This window comes from Lissotriton helveticus, chromosome 7 (assembly GCF_964261635.1).
Source record: "Lissotriton helveticus chromosome 7, aLisHel1.1, whole genome shotgun sequence".
NCBI classification, from domain to species: Eukaryota; Metazoa; Chordata; class Amphibia; order Caudata; family Salamandridae; genus Lissotriton; species Lissotriton helveticus.
Window position 1 is genome coordinate 825,257,546 of NC_136068.1, and position 14,324 is coordinate 825,271,869.

Below are 14,324 nucleotides of genomic sequence, written 5' to 3' on the forward strand. Positions count from 1 at the left end.
AGTTCAGACTAGAGAAGAGATTCCAGACTTGACACCAGATTGACACCTGCCCTGTTGACCCCTGAGGTGGCTGGTAGCGCAGGCAGTAGAGCAGCAAAGGGTTGCTGGCGTTGTGTCTGACTGGCGTTCCAGTCAGCTACGTGAGAAGTGATCTAGCGCCTACAGCGCCTGCCCAGCGAGTACCTCATTGCCCCCAAAGACTGTGGCCAGATTCGTGTGCCTCCCCGCCCCCCCCCCCCCGGTGGTGAACTGTGATCGATTTATCGAGTCGCGAGGCAAGAGCAAGTTCGCCGCGACCGCGATCGTCAGCTGTGCCCCCTTCGCGACAGGTGCCTCTAGAGGGGAGCTCGGACGTCTCCGAGCCCCACCAGCGTAGAGCGCTTCCTGCGCAGATTGAAGGTGAGGTGGTGCGCCGGGCGGGGAAAGGCCGGCCTTCGTTGGGCGGGACTAGCGTCTTCGCCACCCCCCAGTGACCCGGGAGCTGTAGCTGTGGGCGGGAACCACCCTGTGTGCGGAAGTCGGAGGGAGGCCCGTGGAGCCCCTGAGAGCCCAGTCGCTAACGAGAGGAGTGCTGTGCCCGACTGAATCGTATCTTGATTGCAGCCGATGTGAGGTGGGCCCGTTTCCTCATAGTGAATGCAGCGTTGTGAAGGAACTGTGAACCGGCATTTACCTGACTGTGCGCGAAGGTTGTGTGACCTCTCCGGCAGCCCGTTCGTCAGTCTAATGACTTTGAACTGGTGCCGCCTGTGCTCAGGTGGTGCTAAAGCCCGTAGGCACGCATAGACTTCACCGGCCAAGCAGAGATCCTATCCCGGTGACCGCCGAGTGCAAATGATGTATTTACTGCGTTTCCTTGCCTTCTAGATATACGCGCATACGCCTTGAGTGATTATTAAAGAGTCCCAAACCTTATTTTGTGCTCAGAGAAGCCGTATACCTGGTCATTGAAAACAGCATAAACTGTAAGAGTTATCTTTCCCATTTGAAACGTATTGCAGATGTAATGATTCTAAAGTATTTAATTGGTGGCAGCGATACCAGAAGAAACATGTGGTTGTTTATTTAAATGAACCAATATTTATTCTGATATTTATTCTGATATTTATTCTGATATTTATTCTGATATTTATTGTGATACTCATTCCTGAAGTTATTCTATTTATTAATATTATTTATTACCAGAACTGTATGACCAAAAGAAAGGTATATGTGCTTTCCCAGTCAACCCTATTTTCAACAAAGAACTTTTATATAAAGGAATCGTATTTTTCTACAGCAGTGGTGTGGTGTCCTTCTTTTTTGTGTGGATGTACAAGGAGTTATTATTGGGTCAGAGCCGGCTTAACACTACAGCCTTCACTTGCCTTGACACTTGAGCCAAGCTACCCCCTTTGTGCTGGGCTTGCCCATCGCAGGTCCAACACTCACATACTGACCACCCTGCATACTCACATACTGATCACTCTGCATACTCAAACACTCACCCTGCATATTCATATACTGATCACCCTGCATACTAAAACACTGCTCGCCCTGCACACTCACACACTGCTGGCCCTGGACGCCCACATACGGATCACCCTGCATACTCACATACTGATCACCCTGCATACTCACACTCTGCTTGCCCTGCACACCCACACACTGATCACCCTACATACTCTCACTCTGCTCGCCCTGCACACTCACACACTGCTGGCCCTAGATACCCACACACTGATCACCTTGCATACTCACATACTGATCAACCTGCATACTCAAACACTCACCCTGCATATTCACATACTGATCACCCTGCATACTCACATACTGATCACCCTGCATACTCACACTCTGCTCACCCTGCATACTCACACTCGGCTCACCCTGCATACTCACACTCGGCTCACCCTGCATACTCACACTCTTCTCACCTTGCACACTCACACACTGCTGGCCCTGGACACTCACATACTGCTCACCCTGCATACTCACACTGTGCTCACCCTGCATACTCACACTCTGGTCTTGAAACTCATCCATGCAGGAAGCTTTCTTTCTGCGCGAGGAGGCCACTTTCAATGTGGTTTATATAATCAATGCACAACATTGAACAAATGTTTACCACCCTCCACCCTCAAATAAAAAACAGCAACATTTTTAAATTGAGACATTCTGGTAATGCTTTTCGCTTTTAAGAAATACTGCACTTCGATAATGAATTACACAAAGCAGGCCTTCACGTGCATGCTTCCAGTCTGAGTCACTGAGGACTCACACAGGCCTTATTTAGAGAGAAAATGCCTGTTGTAGGTTCAGTGGCATGTTTAAACTTCTGCGAAAATAAGCGTCCACATGTGATCACAAATGGTTTGGAGTATGAATCAGACACTAAATCTTAATACGAGGGAGGGCCCTTTTCTGAGACTAAGGAAGTCTGTAGCGCCCACCTTAAGAGGGACCTTTTATTTTGGCACACAATACCGCACTTGGGATGTACAACTATTGCAGGGTGAGGTATTTACTAGGCACGAGCACTCCCTCAGTACCTTTTGCACACCTCAAACCTAGAGATAGGACGGTAATTCCGCGCGGACTCCTTGGCGCCGAGCTGTAAAACATGGTATGGTACTGTGTTCCCACATAATTTCCCCATGTTTTAATAGGCGAAAGTTGTGTGTGGGATAACGTGCAGCATTTCTACACCAATTTAGGAGCAGGCTCCTGTTTGATTCCCGCGCTCCCTCGGAAGAGGGCCAAGAAGCGGACTACATGGAATTCGGAGCCGTTTCAGTCTGGACAAAGAGGCCCCTCGCACCATGGGAGGGCACGCAGCTCAAGGGGCAGGCAAGGATACAAACTCATGGCCCAGGAAGCCGGAAGGGGAAGGAGAACAAGAACAAGGAGACAAAGCGATCACATATCTTAGTGGAAGGTCGGGGGTTCAATACTAGGGGCAGGGTCGTCGGGAGTCACAGGGAAGCCTAGTTCTCAAATTTTCCATAATATTCTCATCATAATGCAATATCTCTGCCAGTGCCTCGAAAACGCATTTCCCAGCCAGGGATGTAGGTGGCTTCAACCCGCCAGACAGGCACCGGTAGACTCCAGCACGTGATAACCACAAACCTCCATTCAAAATCAGAGGCCGACCTACCCCGCACGCAACATACAGATGCAGTGAGACTGCAACTCACCACATATAAACATAGCCCCACAGACACAGCCGTCAGAGCCCTGTACACAACAACAAAAGCACAGAGGCGCTTGTACACTGCACTTCAGAGGCAAACAACAGCACTCCGACAAGTAATTTCCCTGCACAGAAAAAGACGTCAAATACAGCCAAACTCATCACAGCTAGACGTCAACATGCCAGACGGAACAGCGCCTCAGTAATAAGGTGGGTTGAAGAGAAAAACATAGTCCCAAAAAGCTCCTGAAAAAACCAGAAGCAGGGGCGCCAGGCCTCACTCCAAGGCCCTTGGCCGTGTACCAGAAGAACCGGCAGGCGCCGCAGGGTGTCAACCAGCCGGAAAACAAGAGGAGAAACAAGTAGGACGAACCAAGTCGTCAGCACAGGAAAATAACCCTTCTGGACACCAGACAGAGGACCAGGCCAACAGCAAACCAGAGGCAGAAACACTGCAGCACAACACCGCAGCTGCCCAAGAAAACGCACCAGCGGCATACAGCAACACCAGGAAGGGGAAGGAACCCGCAAGGGGAAGTCTACACCTTCCCAGCATAAGACAGGGCTATCCAAAGCTTCAAATACCCCACACAGGGTAGGACACGGCCCAAGAAGTATGGGAACCACTTTAGGGAAGAAATCCCTCATCAGAAAACAAATTAGAAACCCTGCGGCAAAAACCACAGAAGGCTTAGTAAGCAGCCAAAAAGAACACTCTTGCCAACGGGGGCTGAACCAGCAGCCAACCAAAGAGGTAGGCCAACTCAGGGCCCAGAGTGCACAGTAGCCCTCACAGAAAGTGTAACAGTCACCCCACACCAGATTCCAGGATCAGTGGGATAACACCTCCCACTAAGACCTGGAGGATCAACAAAACCACCCACTGAGGAGGAGAACGGAGAGTGTTAAACAGAAGGACCTCGTCAAAGGGTAAATCAACAAGACGCTCCCTGATATGTTCAGGCAAGACAGCATCACACAGCCAGGCATGGCGACGTAGAGCCACAGAAATGGCCATAGTACGGCCTAGAACATCTGCAACATCCAAGGCCGCACGAAGAATAAATGCAGCCAAGTTCCTACAGCCCAACACATGTCTCCGTAGGTCAGTATGGGCACCCTTATGAGAGACATGAGAACGAAGGGACTCCACACAGTCCCACAGATTGAAAGTAGCCCTGGTCAATACACACAAAGTGTTAAGCGTCTGCAATGCAGCGCTCGAAGAAGCGAAGACATTACGCCCCCATGACTCTAAGCACCGGGCCTCACGAGACGGAGGGAACAACACTACAGGCAAACCCGTCCACCAGAGCCCTGGTGGAGAACCTCCAAAAGGTTGTCTGTAGGAAATGGAGTGACAGGTTCACCCATCCGCAGAATACCAGCGGCTGTGGAAATAGCCCGAACAAGGGCAACACTAGCCTCCATAGGGCGCAGCGGAGGAGAAAGTAATTCCTCCGTGGGCGACGGCTGCAAACTGAACTGCCCATCCCCATGTCCAGGGGGAAGTGGCCAGCCCAGGAATAATGGGGGATCCACAGAGGAATGAGGAACTTGAGGGGCTCCAGTGGAAGGCGGAGAGGTCGGTGGAAAAGTCATCCCGAGCCACGAAAAGAAGGGTTCGAGGATTAAGGGCGTGGAGATGGCGAAGAACCGTCCCTGTAAGATGCCGGTGAAAAAGCAACAATCCGGCGCCCTGTCTCCAGGGAGGAACAGACCAACAGATGGCCGACCTCCGCATAAGAAGGGACCTCAGGAGTCGAATCCAGGACCCGGCGCGTCTCCGTGGAGTCCGCCACTGGCGCCTGGTCGACTTAAATCGGCGCTGGATTAGGCACTCTTGGCGCCGGGCCGACTCCTGCCACCACGTACTCTCCACAAGAGTGGGGCGGGGTCGACACCAGAACGGCAAGGGAGCGGTGCCGAGACGGCGCCGGCTCGGCCTCAGACGGGGCAGCTGCCCGCGCCCAGGACAGACTCGCTCGGGAAAGCCCCCAAGGTCCCTGCCTCCACCCGTGACTCCACTAGAGCCGGGGAGGAAGGTTGCTGGCGCCGAAGCAGCACCGGCTTGACCTCTGGTGAGGCAGCTGCCAGCTCAGCGGACCGAGTGGGACTCGGGGACAAGCCCGGAGTCACGGTGGTCTCCTGCGACGCCACAGGGAGCCCCGTAGGGATTTACGGCGAGGCAGGTACGCCAGGCGCCGAAGAGGGTAGCCCTGAAGGACCGCACCTCGACTGCACCACCATCCTATGACCTGGAGCTGGAAAGTCCGGCGCCAGGGCCGGAGCCGCCGGCGACTCCACGGAAGGCCCCGCGCGAGGCAGGGGTTCCGTGGACATCTCAGGAGGTGGAGGATGGGCCAAAGAAGCCTGCAGCGCCACAGTGTAGGCTGTCATTTGGACCCTAGGTGCCTCCGTGCCGGGAAACGGCAGGTAGGGAGGCGACCGGTGGGGGCGCCTGTCTGGGGGGAGCCGGCGCCCACCGCGAAAGGAGGACAGGGCCTCGGAGACAAACTGAAGGACCTACCAGCCGGTGAGCCACGCCCAAAGTGCCACGGCGAAAGACAATGTCGCAGACGAAACCGACGGTTCCTTGCTTCCGTAGGTAGGGGACGGACGCTGGGATCACATCGACCTGGACAAGCGCGCCAACAGCAACTTCATACGGCGCTCCCGCCGCGACTTAGGCTTAAGGTGCTGACATGCGTCCAGCTCTTCGACTCGTGGTGCTTACCCAGGCACCACATGCAAATTGGGTGAGGGTCCGCCGCTGACATGGGACCTGCACAGAAGGTACACGTTTTGAAGCCCGAGGGCATTCGCACACTGTTCCCCTTAACGCCAAAGCGTGTAAAAGAATAGAAGGCCCGAAAGCAGGCCAGGACACAATCCGGATCCGTGTTGCACGCGGAAAAGAGAAAAAACTGACGTAGGCACACTGGGTGGGACTTATGTATCGTCGCTGACGTCACAGAGGCGGAAGACGTCAGGGCGGAGTCACATGGTGCTGTTCCTCCCCCGGCACGCAGTGATTCTGTGGCAAAAAGTTTTCTGGATCCAGTCTCATGTCTGGGGATAATTCTACGTTAAGGAATCTGCGGCTAGTAGTCTCTATCAGATAATCTTCTTGACAAAAAAGTATGCAATAACACTGCTACACTTTCCTGCTCTTTCTCTTATATTATTCCCAACATATGGTACAGTCCCCCAAACTAAAATAAGATGGGATCCCTCGTCTGTCACTTTTAAAGCTTGAGTGAAACACTTTTTAATCATCTAGTTGTCAAATGAATTACTATGACTCTGTAAAATTATGCACTCCTATATTATCTTACTATGTTTCCTCTGGCAATGCGTAGCATTATTGTAAATGTTCATTTTATATCTCAGAATTGTTATATCAGGCTTTTCCAATGAGTATCTAAGGAGCTACTGGTAGCTCTCCAGATGCCTGGGAGTAGCTCTCCTGTGCGCAGCTCAGCCTACTAAATTAAAAGATTTTGCGTGGTTGAAAATTATATGTATAACACAATTGTTCATTCGATATGAGAATGAGTGTCGTTTCAGAATTCTTAAGCTGATGTTTAGAGAAAAATGGAGTTCCCAAATATTTTTAAAGATGATATTTGAGTAATAAATCCTGCAATATTTCTAATATTACCATATCGACAGGGGCATTGTAGTGATGGCTGTCATGTAGAGGCATTCCAAATAGAAAAAAGTTTTTTTTAGATTGTTGTGGAAACCCTGCCTGATGCACTGTGATCACTGCTGGTAATCGTGCATGTGGTGACTACTAATGAAATCTTGTCTGATGTGGTCACTATTACAACACAAATATTATAAGCAGCTTTGAGTGATTTTCATTGAACATAACTAGCTCTTGTTACAGAAAAGGTTGGAGAACCCTGCTTCATATTTTCATTCTTAATGTAAGATTGCCTCTTTCTTGTATCTGTCAAAAGCAAAAGAAAAACTCAAATAAATGGGAAGAAGGCACTATTTTGCGGTTTATGAGGTCAGGAGGGGGTGCTGGAGGCTGCAAGGTAGAGAACATTATATGGTACACTAGGTGTACGTGGGAACGAAGAGACACACTAGGGTGGTAGGGAAGTGGGATATTTAAATAGTACAAGGCTGTTAAGAAGACATGAATTGGCACGGAAGGACAGGCTAGATTAGTGAGAAGAGGAAACGCATTGGAGTGTGACACTTGAGGGGGATGCCGGAGAAGAGGAAGAGGTAAGAGTAGGCAGGAAATGAAAGGTATTACAGGGTAAAAAGTAGGGAAGGGAGGAGAGGTAGATGAGTTCAAGAGGTAAGTGGAGGGATGAGTTACTAAAAATGTAATAGAGGTCAAGAGGTAGAAATGGGCAGAAGATAATTGATAAGAGAAGGGTTAGGGAGGACAGAAAGGCCATTCAAGACTGAGAGTCAGGAAGCCTACAGGAGGACATTTGAGTAGATAGACATGAGACACAGAAGGGGGAGAAGTAGGGGTGAGCAGGACTTGAGGGAGGAGCATGTAACTCCGAGTGTGCATCAATAAGGTAGAAGAATTATTGCTAAGAAAGGAAAAAGAATGGAGAGGAGGTTGAAACAAATAGGTTGGTATGTTATTGTGGTTGATGTGATTGTCTGCAGATGGTGGTTGAAGTGTTCTGAAAGGGAATGTCAAATGTTGGAAGTCTGGGTGCTGTCAGCTTAAGGACAAGCTCAGAGGTGTTTATATGACCTGGATTATGAGGGAAGTGCATCCAGAAGCTAAGGGTTCAAGGGAGTAGGGCAAGGGAGGGATAGGTCGAATGTTAGCATGAGGCTGAGTGGGGAAGAAGGAAGAGATCTGATGGGATTATATGTGGAAAAGAGAACACTGACAAGAGATGCGTAGCTCACTTATGGTAAGAGATGTTGTTAAGAGACCATAGAAATCACCTAGTAGCAACATAGGTGCAATGCCAGGAGACACAACTTCCAAAACTAACCAGGGAGTACAGATATTACGGAGTCACCGAGGATGGTAAAAATATTTCCGTTAACCATTCTGCTGATTTAAGATACTATAGTCTCAGGAGAAGGTGCATCCACAGGAAGACACAGCATATGGATGACTACAGGCATATAAGACACTATGAAGTCACCCAAGACTGCAGAGGGTTGATTAAGTCTTTCAGGAGATCTAGTCAATGGTGTTCAATGGAGAGACAGCTCTGGCTAACGCCTTCCCAAGTCCAAACAGCGGAGACAAGGCAGGGGCACACCTTTAAGTGTATTTACTGGACAGCCAGGCTAGATGCAGTGGGAGGAGGGATTGAAGTTGTCCAAATGAATGTGAATCAATGACAGTGGGTATAAAGGATAGAGAGAAACAAACTTTGACTAAGCCAATAGGTGGGACCTTTGGGGACTATTGGCTTTTCTAATGCTTTTTAGCAATGCTGTGCTGCATGGCTAAAGAGGAACCTAAAGCAAAAAAGTGCTATGATGTAGCCGCATTAGCAGTGCATGTTGTAGGTGCCTTACTTTTTAAGTCAGTGGGTGGAGGCAACAAGGAGACAAGGGTGAAAGCAACAGGGAGGGCACGGTGGGGAAATGATTGCAGAGGACAGGGCTGGAAGCAACACGGAGGGCAGTGAGAGGAGTACACACAACGGGCGAGCGAGGGCAACGTGGAACAGGGGAGAACACAACGGGCAAGAACGCAATGCGGGGAGAAGCACTCAAAGGCAAGTACAACATGGAGGGATGTAGAGAAGAAGCAGAGGGGCAAGAGCATTATGGACTGTGGTGGAAAGGTGAAGAGAAGTACACGAGGAAGACTACTGGAAAGTACATGCACACTCACATGGAGTGCTTTTTCAAGAGCAAAAATTGAGTTTCTGAAAAGTAAGCAATGGAAGGACGCAAGTAGTGAGCCTATGCTCCTGGGGAAAAACAAACATAAGAGGTAGAAGTATGCCCACACAACCAGTCTCCAAGGCATGGTTAACTGATTTTGTAGGTTGCCTTATCAAAACAAAGCCATGTACTGCGACAAACACTTTTTCTTATTCCCACTGCACAGGAATTAAAATGTACAAGGCAATCAAATATGAGGTTTATGCACATGTGAAGCTTTGAGTGAGCATTCGCCTGAAGTTTCACAGCAATATCCTACCTGGAGTTCCTTCTCATGCTCACATATAATAATAATAATAATAATCCACATTTGTAAAGCGCACAATCACCCGTAAGGGTCTCTAGGCGCTGGGGGCCGTCGGGAAGATTAAGCGAGCTATTGCCCAGAGTCACATGGTGCTGGGCTAACCTGCCGCCGGAGCCGGGGATCGAACCCTGATCCCCAGATTCCAGCGTCAGTCGCCCTGGCCGCGGCGCCACACCTCTCCCTATTATGGATTTCCATAGATAAAACCGAGAGGTTGATAGACAGCTGCAGATTATATGTAAATGTTTCTTGATCTTGTATACAATTTAGCTTTAGATAACTAGATGCGTAGTTTCAGGTGACAAATTACTCAAGAGTAAACAAATGTAAACGTGGGCCACAACTTTCCACGAAAACATCAATCAAGTATTGAGTTGAAAATGGCTGTAAAAAATGAAGAGCTTCTACCAGAACTGAGAGCTATGTTGAGTAAAAGGGTTGTGGTGGCAGTTAGGGTAGGGACATTAGGGTGGTGACGTTGAGGGTGGTGGTAAGGCTGGTGAGGGAGGGATGGAGGTAGGATGGTAGTGGTGGCAGGGAGGTGGTGGCAAGAAGAGTGGTAGAGGTGGGGGGAGGGTGGTTTAAGTGGTGGCGGTGAAGGTGATGATGAGGAGTGGTAGTAGTTAGGGTGGTGTTAGTGGGGGTCAGGTGGTAGTTTTTAGGGTACGAGGGTGGTGTTTAAGGTTGGTTAGGGTGGGGTAGTTAAGGTGATGATGATGATGAGGATGGTCACCGTTAAGGTAATGACGGTGATGATGACAGTTAGTGGTGATGACAGAGTGTTGTTGAGTGGTGGTAGTAGGGTGATGCAGGTAGTCGTTGTTGTTTGGGTGGTGGTAGTAGTTAGGGTGAAGGTGGTGGTTAGACTCCGGTGATGGTGTTTATGGAGGTGGTCGTGGTTAGGGTAGTGTTCTGGTGGTGATGATGAAGGTAGGGTGTCGGTATAGTGATGGTAGGGTGGAGGCTGTGGTGAAAGGGCTGTAGAATGGCAGTAAGCTAGTGATAGGGTGGTGGTGGTGGTAGGGTAGTGGGTGGCGGCAGTAGTAGGATGGTTGTACACATACTGACAAGTGAGGGGTCACGGGGTACGAGCAATTACAAAGACGAAAAGGGAAGCAGAAAGGAAAAAAGCACCTCAATCCCAACACGAGCTGCGGAAGGACACTAATAAAAAAGAAGCAATAAGTACTTGGTCCATGCTCCACAAAAGGGAAAAACAAATGAAGAGCAAGTGAAACTGGCATGCACTGACCAATCAGGAGCGAGCAAATAAGAAAGACAATGAAGAGAACAAATAGTAAGCAGTGATGGGCTTCCGATGCCCTTAAAGGTAACACAATGTCTGGCTATTGCACAGTCTCAGATGAGACCTATAAACAAAGGCTGCTGTAGGGAGATGGGCAAATATATACCCAGAAAAAAGCATTGAAAGCCTACAGGAAGAAAAGCACACAACTTGGAGCCAATTATAACAAAACAGTTTTTCCAAGTATAACAAAGCGGCCCTTTAGCACATAGTTTGGCCTAACTTCCTTTAGAAGGTTCTGCAGCTCTAATGGTGATCGAGGGGAAAGGCAATTAAACAAGTGACAGTTTCCTGAATAGTCGGCTCTATTAGTGGTTTCTGTTAGAGCGCTACATAAGGGGGATGCTCTCGCATTCACGATTTCAATTAATGTTTCACTGCAAACGCTCTCTCTCTCGAATGGAAGCAGGCAGAAGCGAGCAAAAGATTAGCCTATTTCAGGGCTCTCCTAAGTCGGTCCTGGAGGGCCTGATCCATGCCAGATTTTTAGCAAATCACTATTTAGATAAACGTAGGTATCTTGAAAATCTGGCATGGATCTGCACCTCCAGGGCGGACTTTGGCGCACCCAGGCCTATTTTATTGTCAGAGAGAGGCAACTGAGGCAGAAAGTGCAGGTGCATAACTCAGGTGGGATTTGGTAGTTTAAAAAAACTCAGACAATGTATTTTTAAACATATTTTGGCTGATGATTACCACTCTTGAGAACTACGCTACAAAACTTCAGTTGGCTCACCGTGCCCCTCAAAATCAGAGGTAATTCTGCTTTTCAGGCTGTACCCATCCGGTTGGGAAAGACGAGACGGAACCTAGTTGTAATTTATTCATTTACTATGGGCGGGATCCTGCCGAATGTGAACGACTCAATTAAATGATCATCAACTGATGTCACAAAACAAGCGCCAGAACAAGCTCCGGTTTAAGTGTTATGCAAATATTTACACGGCCAAAAAAAAAAAAAAAAAGATAATCACATTATCTTTTAACGGTCTATACATTAAATATAAAATGAAGAAAAGCATACCTTCAACACGTGTGGCTGGTGCGGGTTCCTGGATCTCAGTACTCTTTCACTGCTGTACCACTTCTGCTAACCTCTTCGAGTTCTAGAACATAAAGTAGTCCGATTAGCCATCTTATTAGCAACACAAAATATAAATCAAACAATTGTGAATCACATTGCAGGAGCCATTTAAATTATTATAATATCCACTATTTTTTCTGGAATAGAAATAAAATACGGTGACATGAGAAAGGAAATTAAACAACGACTTAAAGGGTGCATATTTTCTCAGCGGTCTTGCATCCCACACCCAAACATAAAGTTATCTGCGCCTTGAAAATTGCTGGTTGGTCAGCTGGATCAAGGGCTCCAGCTGTAGCGCTGCTCATCTGTTTAATCTGGACTGCGCCACTGCACGCGGTCCCCAATACCCCCCTTCAATGAAGAAACAGCGACCACACAGCTCGGATAATACCTGAAACAGTATGAGTGTAAAAACGTTACTAAACACTGTGCGGGACGCCACTTCTCTCCCGCAGCCAACCCTGTAAAAAAAAAATAGCTTTAAGGGTTTCCTTCTGAAGAGCCAGTTTATTTGGGTAAGGTGGTAAAGGTGGAGTGCTAACAATGGTAAATAGCAGTGGTCGAAGTGGGGGGAAAAAAGTAGGGGAACTGTGGGCGGTGAATCAGAGGGCGGGAATAACCTGAGCATTGGATCAGTGGGCGGAGTTAGAGGTGTGGCCAGGATGCGCAAAACATCCCAATCTTTAGTATTTGTGTGGCATTTCACTGACCAGTTACAGCTTATTATGTTATGTAATTCAACCAATAGATACACATGATTATTTAACGATTAATATGAGCTATTGACATTAGAAACATATTCCACTTTGTGAATTTATTTTAATCACAGAATGTCCCAAAAATGCTTAAAACTGGAAGCACGAGCCATTTGTTTCCGAGCCATGGAGTTTCTGTCGTCAGCAATATACACAGAGACAATCAATGTCACGTGTGTAAATGATTGTATAGGAAATATTACATAAGACAAAGGACTACAAGGTGGGTGTAGGAGTCACATGATAACCATACTAGTAGACAGTATAGTTTAATAGTGATTGGCCTGGAGAAACACAAACTCAGAAGTTAAACCTTAATACCATGTTTGGGGGTTCTCTTTAAAAATCATTATTGATTTGTATAAAAAATAACACTTTTTGCAACATTAGGATAATCAAAGGCTTAGGGAAAAAACCATAACGCTCTAGTTTATACCTTGCAGTTTGTATGCAGCTCTTAGATGAAAGTTAATAGCTCACTGTTCTTTGTTAGGATTTTAACTTATAAACTGCAAGCAGCAAAAGGATCTCACTGACAAAATCAGTAACCCACTGACCTATTTACAATATGTGCACTTTGTGATGGGCCTGGTACATTTTCTTTGCAGCAGGCACATTAACCCTCTGCGCTATCTTTCCATGAGTCAAAACTTCCACTAGACAAATCTCCGATCTCGCTCTAGGAAGAAGTTTATTCATCAGAGTTATCATGACATTTTTATTATTGTCGAAAAGAGCTGGTGGCCAGGAAGGAGGCAGCAAGTGCTTTTAAAACCATAATATACGATGCCCCCATTCAAAGTCAGCGCCTGTTGCGGTCACACCAGTCGCACCGCCCTAGGGCCAGCTCTTCTCAGGGGTCCTGTGACCTCAGTGACAGAGTCAGTGTTGCTCTAGGGTCTGCTACTTTGTAGGCCTGCCCGCAAGACTGGATGTGAACTTCAGTATGGTTTGTGGTGGGCAAGCCTTCAAGGTGAACCCACACTTGCCACTGCTAGGGTCCACCTGCTGGTGCTAACACACCAGGGCTTTTCTGGTGCCTTCTAAGGTCTGGCATGGGAACGTGCTCCCTCAGGAGAGTGGTCTGGGGGTCTGTTCATGAAGGTTGAACCTGGTTCCCCAGTTCTAAATTGAGCAGCTCTCCCCCCAGTGCTACATCTGCTCCCTGACTTGAACACCATACTGCGCCACTGAGAGAAACTCATACTGCCTTCAGCTACAATCCAATTTGACCTGCTATAAATAACGGGATGCGACTCAATTCAAATTACACAATAGGCAAGAGCAATATGCTGCCTAAAAGAAAAGGTAACAACATCCTAGAAAAAGCAAACACTCATAAGGAATGAACGATTCAATAAAGCATGTAAAATGTAAGCAGGAAGATGGTGAACTTAATGCTTTTACAGTCATTATTCAGAAATCAACAAGTATTTTTGCCTGAAAAGTTAAGAACATAACTTTGGGCCTAGAAATGACCCATTTCAATGTCCACTGTTTATATGCTTACAAAATGTAAGCAGTATGGTTTCAAAAGACCACATTTGTGAACACAAAGCCGCCGTACACATTTCGTTTTCCAATCCACCCATCAACCAGGTATTGCAGTACCTCCAGGCAGGGCCGGTCCTAGGATTTTCGGAGCCCTGGGCAAAAGGGAATGTGGGAGGCCCCTGAAATCTACATAAGTGACACCTTCTGATCTCAGGGAAGCTGCTTTGTGCAGACTCCACTTGGGCTGCAGCTCCTCTTCTCAGCCACCCCAAGCAACTCTTGTACAACCCAATTCGAAC

At 47.9% G+C, this 14,324-nt stretch overlaps 1 protein-coding gene across 2 annotated transcripts in view; it reads right to left on the reverse strand.

The window, feature by feature from the left end:
- LOC144769250 (5-phosphohydroxy-L-lysine phospho-lyase-like) overlaps window positions 1–14,324 on the reverse strand; it is a 479,590-nt gene that overhangs the window by 80,115 nt on the left and 385,151 nt on the right. For both annotated transcript variants that reach the window (XM_078653309.1, XM_078653310.1), the window contains exon 12: window positions 11,714–11,795. In XM_078653309.1, the coding sequence (XP_078509435.1) occupies window positions 11,749–11,795 (47 nt within the window). In that variant the 3' untranslated portion in view covers window positions 11,714–11,748. The remainder of the gene's footprint in view (window positions 1–11,713; window positions 11,796–14,324) is intronic.